At 51.8% G+C, this 11,806-nt stretch overlaps 1 protein-coding gene across 1 annotated transcript in view; it reads right to left on the bottom strand.

Annotated features, from left to right (window-relative positions):
• ASTN2 (astrotactin 2) overlaps positions 1-11,806 on the bottom strand; it is a 315,832-nt gene that overhangs the window by 84,745 nt on the left and 219,281 nt on the right. Inside the window, exons 17-18 of the mRNA XM_009282254.1 lie at positions 9,576-9,709; positions 8,274-8,422 (exon numbers count right to left, since the gene is read on the bottom strand). Of these exons, the coding sequence (XP_009280529.1) occupies positions 8,274-8,422; positions 9,576-9,709 (283 nt within the window). The remainder of the gene's footprint in view (positions 1-8,273; positions 8,423-9,575; positions 9,710-11,806) is intronic.

Below are 11,806 nucleotides of genomic sequence, written 5' to 3' on the forward strand. Positions count from 1 at the left end.
CAGAACGACTGCTATGTCCCCACAGTACCTCCTGCACTGGGGTTGAGAGGTTTCAAACAGGAGAGAATAGACTGTCCCAAGGCAGCCTTTGTGCCTCCTTGGATCCCTTTCCTATCCTTATTTCCTTCCAGAGAAGCGTGGAGGGATGCTGTCTAACTTTTTGGATTGTATTTCAGCCACCTGACAAAGCTGAACGCATGGGAAACCTCAACAGCAGCCAGAGGAGTGGAAAGCAGATTCCCCATCCTGTTCAGGATCTCATCTCAGGCTTTGGCTAGAATGAGAGGAACATACAAAATCTCCAGAAAGATCCTAACCTGGCAGGGAATGCCATCTGGGCGTCATTCAGAGCCCATCCAAAGGGAAGACCCATGTTTTTTGCTCAGCAAGCATGTCCAAGTTTCCTCCCAGAGTAGGGTTATGTTGCATCCACGGATGCCCCACAGCCTAAATTTTCCAAGTAGCTCAGGGCTGCATTGCCAAGTGCCAGCTTTGCAAATGCAGACTGAGCTTCCCTCCAAATTCCAGCCACAATTTAGTGATTAGAAAAGCCTGTCTAGTCAATAAAGGCTCTTATGAAAGGTTCCACTGAACTGCACTCACATGCCATGATCCATCTGACTGTGTTAGCAGCCTTTGCTTTTGATGCTTTCTGACAAGACAGATTTGCGGCCTTGACTCTTCCAGATCAGAAGAAACTTAATCCTAGAGGATAAAATTACAGACCAGTAAAAAACCTCCATGACTGGCCTCATTAACTGCCATTTAAGAAGTTCAGAGCCTTCTTAGCTAGAAGGGAGCATCTACAGCTGTCCTTTGCCTTGAGGGAGAGGTAGCTCTGAACAGACAGCACAAAGCCCTTGGCAAACACTGTGCTCTTAAAGCACATGACATACTCGTGGCACCATCCAGGCTGCTCCGTCCTCTGCAGTCAGCGGAGGACGGGCAGACAGTCCCAGCTCTCCAACTTATGAAGTGATTTGGGAGAAAGCAAAGATAATGCCCGGTTCTGTCCAAAAGGTGTCTGGGCAGATAAAAATAAAAAACCTGGAACAACCATATGGAAATATGAATTAATGAAATATTTCAGCAACTGACTCAATCCTAATTGAGAGCTGAGAACCCTCCACCTCTCTTCTGCTTTCCAGGATACAAAAATTACACTAGTTGGTGGAAATAACTACAGCTGTCCCAGTGGGAGAGAAACCAGTGCTTCACAGTGAGCTTAATGGCCAAAATTAAGCACTTGCTTGGTGCTACTGCACAACACACCCCAGGAAGCAGCTTCCAAAAACTTGACCTTCTCTTCAAAGGCTTCTCTTTGAATCTTTCCTTTTGCTAACAAGTGAAGTGGATTCAGCACTCAAGAAGGGTGCTCTGAGTGTCGAAAACATCTTTACCCATGCACTAGTTACAGGAGAGGCAGCAGCAATGACAGCTTCCACGCAGCAGCCCTGCCCTGCCCAGGCTCCCTGCACACGGGTGTTCGTAGATGAAGCTCTGCTGCATTTCCGAGGCTCCCTGCACACGGGCGTTCGTAGATGAAGCTCTGCTGCATTTCCGTCCCCAGCACATAAGTGAGCTAGTCCTTGCCGAGTGGTGGTTGTGATCAGCCAAACACCTGCCCACCGAGCAACCAGCTGAGATCCACCAGGCAGACCACCAAAGAATGAGCAGGTAGAAGCAACCAAGCAGTGAGTATAAGACTGGTGATGGTGGGTCACCAGCTCCTGACCACCATCAGGTCCTCCTCTACTTCAGTGATGTTCGAGGACCTCTTTTGAACACAAGTCAAACACACAGATGCCCCCTGAAAGAGCTGCCTATTGCTCCCAGGCTGAGCACTAACCTTCCTGACCATGAGCAACACTGCGCTGAGAGCAGCGGCCTGGTATCATAGATAGGGAGAGCAGAAGAACTGCTCTCCTGAAACCAACGGAGACTGCGGTCTCTTTTCCAAGTCTCAGTTTGTGATCCACCAGCTGCAGAGCCTACGTCCCCTGGGCCAACTTACAAATCAAAAATCATCTACAAAAATGGCACCTATGTTAATATAGGTGCCATAGCTCACTCTATAGAGCGAGCTTTGCCTCCACAGGGCTTTACAGAGGTAGTCAATAGCATCACCCACATTCAAGATCATTAGCATCTTTAACGACAACTGCTTTAAACACTCATGCTTTAACATCCTCCACACTTCGTTGGCATGAGTTAAAACTCTGGATGTTCACATATTTACCCAATTCCTGGCTGGACCTGAAGCTTCTACAGCTTTCTAAGGGAAGCGTCAACTCCTACTACTCCCTCTGGTGCCCACCCTGTTTGGAAGTCAGGACTCTAAAGATGATTTTAAGGCATGTAGTAAGAGTGCAACCTGGTTGTAGGGAGATTGCACTGACTCCTTACTGACAGGCACAGTATTTGTTCTGGCCGGATAGTTTTTCCTCCTCTTCTTCCAGCCTATCACTGGTTTTCACATGACAGTAGCAGCACAGCTTGCACACAAGAGGGTGTACTGGAAGTGACGGTTGCCATAGCTATATCTATACAGCCCCGGCCACCCAGACACATCAGAACGATGCTCTACAGAACAGAGTTAAGTTATAAATAAGATACTCTCAAGCCTCAATTCGGAGCACAACTTGCAAGTGTACAAAACACTAAGCCTTCTGGTTTGACCTCTTTCACTTTCTTTTATAGACATGATGCGTATTCAAAGACTCCTCTGCAGAACAGCATTGCTCCAGAGAAGCCTGTAACACCAGCGCGGTGACGTGCACAGGTTTTATATAACCATACCCTCAACTTCTGTACATCGTTCTGCACAGTCTATTCTCCAGACACCCTCCCCAGCTTACTTGCCAGCTCTTCTCCACGCCACAGTCCTGCATATAGAAGGCCCTAGTATACTAGAGGACTCTGACCAAGCTGCCAGAATCTGCATTCTCACGCTCTGAGGTCTACATGATCCCCAACAAGCTCATTCAGCAGGCTGTGTTTCTGTTCTCCTCCTTTCTTGGAGGATTACAAGCTACCTCTTCTTATGAACGTGATCACTGCCCAGCCAAAGAGGCACAGGAGCAGCCAGGATCCCTGGATGTCGTGAGAAATAATAAAGCTTGGGAGTCTCTGCTTAGACCTCACCTGTCCTTCTGGGACACAGCATCTCGTGACCGGCAGCAGCACTGCTGCATAAAAGCAAATGAGTGGTGTACTTTGTTGTGTATTTTTTCCAGCTAATACCCCACAATATCCCCAAGTACATTAACCCAGCTGTAGAAGTCGTACCACAGAAAAGACAGAGGAAACCACAGCGTAAGAACCTATGCAGAACAGGACAGAAGACGATGGGCTGGGAGAGAGGTAGAGCCTAGTAATCCATGTTTCGTGATCTGGTAGCAGCAACACAGCAAGCGGCACACTGTGGCAACATTGCATTCACACTCGCTGTCACCCTCACCCACAGCGACAGCAAGTGCTGCTTTGTTCCTCTGCATCTTCCCAGTTCTACCTACACTTTGATACTGGAGCACAAGCAGGAGGAGATGGCTTCAGGCTCAAGGAGCACAGCTCTTGCCCGTGCTTTGCACAGGTACAGAGCTGACCGCTTGGGTGGTGGGGAATGACTGGGAGGTGCAGCATAATTCAGTGGTCAGCATGTGGGTCCTGACAGAGCAGTGAGCCTAGAGCAGGGCAGGGAGCTGGAGGGGTCCAGGACTTGCACCCCCCCCTTCTCTCGGAGGCAAGTACCATTCGATGCTGAGGGTATTGCGCTGAGGTTAATTCACTGCCCAGCTCTTGTGACCTCAGGGAAGGCATTTTATCTCTGTGTCTTGTTTTTTTTCCTCCATCTGCACAGCAAGGGAGAGCCCCTTGCATGATCTGCGGGAGAAAGCGTCTGACTTATGAACAGCAAAATGCTTTGAGATCCTCTCGTGGCTCACACGCTGAAGCCATCAACTCCACAGGCCTCCTCACCGTCCCCTGTGCAGGTGCATGGTGGCCACCCTCCGAGTCTCCCACAGACAGCTGGGGCCCAGAGGCACAGCAGGAGCTCGGCACCACCCTGTGGCCCCCCTGTGTTGATCTTGGTGGGGAGCCCCACCAGCCTTGGCCAGGCCCTGTTCCATAGATGTGTGGTCAGAGACCCAGCAGCAAACAGACACGGGCAGGAGGGTAAGAAAACTGCACCAGGGAGAGGAACATCGAGAAAGGGACCAAAGAGCTCCCAGAACTGCAAAGCATCACAGCAGCAACACAGCCACCACCCCAGGAGTGACACAGCCCCCTGTGGAGCCCACGGACCCCAGTCCGTCACACAGCAAAAGCCCAGCCCCTCATCCTCCTCTAGCTGTTCCCAGTCCTGCTGTGTGTGTGCTACAAGCACATTCAAAGCACATTTTTATTTTCAAACCTTGCATTGTGCATGCTCACAGCGGCCGCCCCAACCTGCACTGCCCCCAGGTGGGTCCGACCTCCCAGGTGGGCCCCAGAGATGGTCCAGGTGGTGTGAAACCAGGCACAGGTCTGCCTGCCCCCACCCAAGGATTTCACACTTTTGTCTTTCACATGAAGCCTCCCACCTCAGCTCTTTGGCTCCCAACCCTAAAATCAGGCCAAGGATCCTTCTGTCCTACCCATCACAGGCTGGAGGACGCAGTGCTCCCCATGCAGGACCGTCTCAGGCAGTGGGGCTCAGCTCATCCAGGGGACCTTCTAACCCAGGGCCACCACAACAAGCAACAGTGATACCCCAGGTCCCCCGTCCAGCACAGGCAGGGACAGGGCCTGGCTACGGCAACCAGAACTGAGACATAAAAAGCACTTTACGCCACGGTCATGTTATCCCCTCGTCCCTCCCCCTCATCCCCTTCGGAGCTTCTTAACTTCACAAACCTTCCTCCAGAGGAGTGTTGGAGTGACAGAAAACATTTTCCAAGCCTAATATCAGTTCCAGATGTTCACAGCCATTTCAGTTTGTACCTCACCCTGTAAAACACATTTCTCCCTCTCCCTCTCTCAAGTGCAGCGCCTGCTTCGTCCATGACATAATGTGCTGGCGGGCTCAGCCGCACACACACACACACGCTCGCGCCCTGTTCGAGAGCCCCATGTTCAAACAAAGAGCATCACTCAACTACAAAGCCGTCGCACACAGAGTTATGAGTAATTTCCACAAGTTTTAATAAACAGTTTGGGATGTAATTGCTCTCCGTCTTCCCCGCTGGCTCCTGAGCGGAGAGCCGCTCGCTCCCCGCGCGCTGGTGTTGAAAGCGTGGTTTGTTTCACACACAAGTTCACCTCCTATTAGCCTCAGATGGTCCAAGGGCTGTGTTTTTCTAAGCACCAGTAACAAGCCTCTTTAAAAAGCACATACAGCCGGGGGCAGCCGACCCATGCGAGCTCCTAGCTCCTTCTGCCCCGTCCCACAGCATTGCTGCCCCGTGCGGAGCCTGGCAGGGAGCAGAGGAGATGCATGTAGACCAGCCTCAAAACTCCCTCCTGACTCTGCTCCAAGAAGAGGAGCAAATATTTTCTGGCTCAAGGGAAAGGCTACATCTTCCAGTTGCAAAGCAGGGGAAGGCCAAGGAGTTTTGCAAGGGTGAGACTGGAGGCTTTTGGGGCACAGGAGGAAGGCAGAAGGCAGGGGCCAGGTACCATCTAGCTTGCCATGGGGCTGAAAAGCAGGTTGGCACAGCTCTAGCCCCAGCCAATGCCAGGAATCCCAATAAGAAATGGCTACAACTGCAATAAAACAAACAAAACCCCCATAGCAAGCACAAATAACCCACACATTTAAACTCAAGAGATCCAAGGGATGAATGGCAGCAGCCTCAAGAGCCCTCAAACCTTGCAGGATCCCAGCCCCGTGCTGCCACGCTCTGCAAATACCTGTGGTGCACCTCCCAGCCGCAGGAGTCACCTGCTCCTACATGCCAGCAGCCAGGGGACTGATGGGGAAAGAAGATCTGCCAATATCCACCAAAAGCCATCCAAATTTCATATCCCACCCCACCCTCCCAAAGCTTCCCCCTCCTGGGGTTGACTTATTTTTTTTGTGGATGCTGCTCAGATGTGATGGAGATGTGGTGCAGCATGATGGGTGAGTGATGATGGTGAGGAGATACCCATGGTAAGATATTTGTCTGGGTGAAGCACGGTACCAAGCAAAGCCTTTGAGAGCTGTAGCAGTCAGCATCTCTGCAAACCTACGCAAGGTATTTGCAAGAATCAAGTCATCTGGCATTAGTGGCCTGTAGGGTAAGAAAGGAATGAAGGCAGGAATGTTGTTTGGTTATAAACAACATAGAAAAAAGGGAGAGATTTAGGATTGGCTTTTCTCTTTAATTGTTAATGGGGTCATTCTGTCCCGAACAGTCCCCCAGAGCAGGGAGAGGGGAGGGCAGCTCCCCACAATGAATTCAATTGCCTGTCAAACACATGGCAGTCATAAAAGGAAAATAATAATAATAATCTGTATTTCCTACTCTGGCTGCCAGGCAAAGATCCAGCCACTTCAAAGGAGAAACCCCACATTTCCTTGGTCTGGCCTCACCTGACCGACGTGTAAGCAATCTGGAATCCCCATCCAAAACAAAGCCCCTCCTTTGGTGGCTTGTTTTCTTTCTCCGTTACTGGAGGGTGCCCCTCCAAGATAAAGAACAAGCCTTCTTCCATGCCGGGAAACTAGAAACATAACCCAGGGGCCATGGCCACATCGGGCAGCTCTGGAAGTGGATGCTGGCAAGGTGTACGAGAAAGCTCCTGTGGGACAGGACTGGTGTATGAGCCAGAAACCAGAGGTCCTTCTCGCTGGGGTCTCCACAAACAGCCAGGGCCCCCCAGGATGTGGGGCTCTGGCTCTCTCCAGCAGGAAAAGTCCAGCTCTTGCAGCACAAAAATTTTGGATATAGCGGTAATAGAGGCTGCAGAAGCAGAAAAGATGGGCCTGAGATGAACAGAGAGGGTGAAAACTTCCCTGTGCCTGTGAGCTGGAGCAGTTTGCTCTGTGGCAGCTCATGGCAGCAGAGGGCTTGGCTCAGAGGGTCTTACAAAATAAGCGAGGAGAAGAAAAAAGCCACCACCACAAGCTGAGAAAGCTTCCGACCAAGACCTAAGGACTGCCTGTGTGCAACTCCTCATCTTGCTCTGAATGATCTTCCCGAGATTGCCTTCCCGACAGGGAAACACAGACAAATGCCTTGCCAGGACGTCTGGGAAGCCCCTGCAAGAGCGCAGCGAGCTTCCCCCCTCCAATGCCAGCCCTGTCCCCACTTTTAGTCTGGTTCCTTGTCCTTGCAGGCAGCCCGGACATGCACGCCTTGCATAAGCTGACCAGGCTCCACCTTAAAACAAATGAGGAGTTAACCACCCAGAGCAGTAGCTGTTGCAGAGCTTTGCTCTAATGACAGGTGGAGACCTTCCTCCTATGTTCCCTTACCTAGGGGGGGCTGAAATTAGGTACTGGGGGAAGGAGCCTTCACACAAAGGTAAATCTCTGCTTCGGTCAATAACACTGGCTGCCCCCGGTATGTCACATGAGCTTCTTTAACAAACTACATCCAAAATCCTCGAGCAAAAAGCAGTAGGAGGTTTTGCCTGGCTTGCCATGCAGCAGTAGCATCACTCAAGGTCTCAAGTGTTATTTTCTGAAATACATCATTGATTCGCCCAAATCAAACCCCATCCTTCACAACCCTCCACCTTGCCCAGCAGCTCCTGGAGCGTGGCTTGAAATGCTGACAAAGCCTTTGCTTTTTTTGGGAACCAAACTCCGACCTAGGGAAGTTTCAGGTTCCCCTGGAGAAGTTTTGTGCTGCTTAAATGATCTCCCTAAACACTGCAGGCTTCGAGTTACTTCGATAGGTGCGCAAGGCAACTTAAAGTGTCCTTTCAAAGGCTGGCATGCAATGCAGTACTCACTGGAACGGACCAGTAAAGCCCTTGAGTTGTTGAGGGCTGACCTTCCTCCCACACCCACCATCCTGTAGCGTTTCAGACTGATCAGATCAAACAGTCACTTCAGTCAGAAGCTCTAACTCACAGCTCACCAAAACGCTGCATTTTTGCATCTCTCCTTCCCCTCAAATACCCATGTCTGCAGAAGCCTTCAGAAACTGCTCCTGAATGGAGTGGTTTTGATACCTCATGTGACACCTTGGCTCTATGCACTGTTCTGCACAAAAGCAGCAGCTCCCAGCCAGGCGGAGCACAGGGTACGTCACCATGCACCCTCTGCACCAAGAGGAGCTTGCCCTCGCAGCAGCACCCACCTGTGTAGAGGTCTGTGTCCGTGTACTCATCCACTTTCTTGTGCTGCAGGACGTAGTCAGACACCTTCGTCCCAATGGCAGGCTGCACATCCAGCCACTCCAGAGAGACCACGGTGCTGGAGGGTTCCACATTGGGGGAGAGCCGCAGGCTGGGCAGGAGACAGGAAAGAAACCAAGTAAGACATCAGCTCCCTTTCTGGGGAGGAATCCACCTCTACAAGCAGCACAGCCCCTGGCGGGGCTCACGCTCGTACACAGGGATGAGCAGACAGACCCACAAGGACAGGGGGCACAAGGGGAGAGCAGGCAGGTGAGCACCAAAGAGCTTCCAGTTGAAGGTCAGTTGGGTCCAGCCCACTGCAATGTGTGTCCTTACCTCCCCCTGCTCCTGGAAAAGCCTAGGTCATGCAACCCCAAATATCCCGTCTAAAGGAGCCTTCATCTCCTGGGAGAACTGCTGAACTTCAGCAGCCCCACAGGGAACCAAGGACCAGCTGCCCAGGAGCAAAAGAGAAGGGGAGGATCCAGCTTAACCTTCATGCAACCCAGCAGGGTTGAGTCTACAGGAGGGGAGGGTCCAGTCTGCATCGCCAGCGAGCAAAGGCAAGGGAGGGAGAGGAGGGGTAGGTGTGGCTGTGAATTTACCCAGCTGCAAATGAGCAAGCCTCTGATGGGTGTGAGCAAAAGCCAAAACAGGGCAGCTGTGCAGGAGCTCCTGCCTGGATCAGGGACCACGTGGGTAGGGGTGAAGGCAGAGCAGCTTTGTGCTCCTGGCTGTGCTAGTGCAAAGGCATCCGCTCCCTTTGCACCGGGGTAAATGACAAAACGAAGTACAGGGCTATGGAGAATCCAGCTCCAAACATACGAGCCTGTTTGTTGAACTCAGGATGGGAAATGAATCCCCTCCGAGGATATTGGCTCGCTAAGAAGGTGTTCTGCTCCTTGTGGTTCACTGGAGCCAGTCTTCCTGCTTTCTCAGCTAATTCCCCATCAGTTTGCTCCTGATTTGCTCTTGTTCTGACAAGCCACAATGAATTGCACCGTAATTCCATTTCTTTCAGCATTTGAAATCCCATTCTACAAGCCCTGCTAATCAGGTGATGAAAATCTATAAGGAAACCTTCCAGGGCCACAGCCGGAGCCAGGATATCCTAAAGGCATCAGTCACACAGTGAGGAGCGCTGGACTGCGGCCCCGGGGCTCGAAGGCGAGAGGAAGGAGGTGCCCGTGGGCTGAGCCTGCGGGAAAGGGGCTGGTGCTGGGGGGCCGTGACCCGCGTGAGGGGCTCGCACCAATACGTACACAGGCGGAGGGAGAGGGCTGCAGTTCGGGAGTCCGTTCTCATCGAAGGCGTTGAGGTCACACCTGCACCAGTCTTCGATAACATCGCCTTTCCCTGAGCACCAGTATGAGCTCATCAGGGCTCCCTTGAAAGCCTGATGTAAGAACAAAAAGCGTGAACAGGTGTGCTAAAGACTTGGTGAAATCCAGCCAGCGGCTCGGCTGCACGGTGCTGAGCATCAGGGGTGCGTGTGCGCAGAGCCCCGGGATCAGGAAATACAGCAGGGGGTTCTCCCAAGCTCTGCCACGGACTCTCTGCATGGCCCTGGGCCAGTCCTTTCACCTCCCTGTGCTTTAGCTCCCGCGTATCGAGTGATGCTGGTTCATCCCTGGGTGCTGCTTTTGGTGTGGGGACGGGGAGTGTCTGCACGATCCTACAGAGGGGACCTCCTCTGATGGAGGACTGAGTTGCCTGAAGAAACACAAACGTAAGCCCATTTGTGACACTGGACATTATACGTAGGGTACCTTTACACTGCTGCTGTGCACAATGAAACTCTTCCACACGGCCATCCCGTAGCTGTTTCTGTCCCCGCTAAGAATAAAGCAATTCCTACATCCCCAACAACAGAGACCATTTCCATCCTTCTCATAGGTTTGTTATTCATACGAGCTGCTCTCCTGCAAGCAAATTGCCACTTTATTCACCTGTATAAGGAATACTCACAAGCAAAATAGCAGTATCTGGAAGAAAAAAAAAAACAACCCTGTAAAATACTTGCAGGGTGTTCCCCAAACGGGCAGTCTCCCCTCCGCAGGCTGTCCCCAGCCTGACCAGGAGCCCTCCCAACCTAATGATCCCCAATGGATCCCCAGAATACCAGCTGTTCATCTGCTGGGCTCTGAGGCTGAAACACTTTGACTGAATTCCCAAAGCCCTCCAGGTCTAACCCCGCGGTGTCTTCCCTGTGCTCATCCCACAGCTCGGGGTGCTCGGTGTCGGTTCCCACGCTGCAGGACGGGGCATCCCTCACTCTGTACCCTGCTGTAGTTCAAACCGCATGGATTTACGGTGGTTTCTCCCGCTACCCTTTGCCTGTCGTGCCTAATTAAACCTCCAGCTCGGAAGACAGCGTCTCTCCCTGCACACGCACACGGCCAATGTTCAACCCAACCCTGTGAAGCCGTAACGCCCTGCTAGAATAATCGTAACACCAAAACTTCTTCCATTAAAACAAACCTCTCTGTAATGCTTTTGACCTTTTAAAAGGCACATTTTGGGGTTGAAACGCCTTCACAGGTCCTCATCCACGTACAGCAGAGCTGCCAGCTTCCGCGCAGCCCAGCTCGCAGCAGCACTATTCCACCCATTCAAAGCCGCCTGCGGATGCCTGGCCCCGGCGATACCGCCCGGCACTGCCAGGTTACGCCTTAAAGATAAAAACGTGCCCTTTGAGGAGGACAGGGACAGCTCCAGCGGCTGCGGCATTTAGCAGAAAACTCTAGGAAAAGCGCCATCCCGGGGAGGTTTCTGAAAAGAGGAGGTATAAATAGAGCCTGACGTCAGGGCTCCCATTGTCCGGGGTTTTGTTGCTCTCCCCAAACACCCCGAGCACCTTTAACAAGGCGCCTCGAGGCTCTCGCGTCTGAAACATTTTCTGCTTCCAGGCATTTACAAAATGGGACTGTTCCAGAAGGGAAAAAAAAAAAAAAAAAAAAAAAGGAAGGGAAAAAACATGTGGGAAAGAGAGAAAATGTGACGTTATTTTATTTTGTTCTTTAGCACATAAAGGAAGCGCTGGGCTGGAAAGGGCATCGCAAAGTAATTGGAGAGCAGGGAAGACAGAGAGGAGTTTATCTGACACATGGATAAATGGCTGCAGATACACTTCTGTAGAGAGCAGCGGGTCTGTGCAGGATAGAAACAGAAAATGATGCACGTAGATGGATGGGGAAGTGTGCGCTCTCCCTAGGAAGCAGGATTAATACGTATGTTGTGGGTAGGTGTGTGCACAGACATGCACTGAGGGCTAAGACAGATGTTGGGTGAACCCTGGAAGAGCTGCAGTGTCACCCCGTCCCCAGCCCCGACCCCCGCTGCTCTGCATGCTCCCTCCCTGGTCCCTAACCCAGCTCCTCCCTGCACATCCCCAGCCCAGGGAAGAAATCCCCCGCCCCCCATCCATGCCCTTTAGCCAAATCCAATAGTCAATTCCTTCCTTCTATTTTCTTTTTTCCGCTGGTAAGTGCAA

Source organism: Aptenodytes forsteri, unplaced genomic scaffold (assembly GCF_000699145.1).
Source record: "Aptenodytes forsteri isolate BGI_AS27 unplaced genomic scaffold, ASM69914v1 Scaffold325, whole genome shotgun sequence".
NCBI classification, from domain to species: domain Eukaryota; kingdom Metazoa; phylum Chordata; class Aves; order Sphenisciformes; family Spheniscidae; genus Aptenodytes; species Aptenodytes forsteri.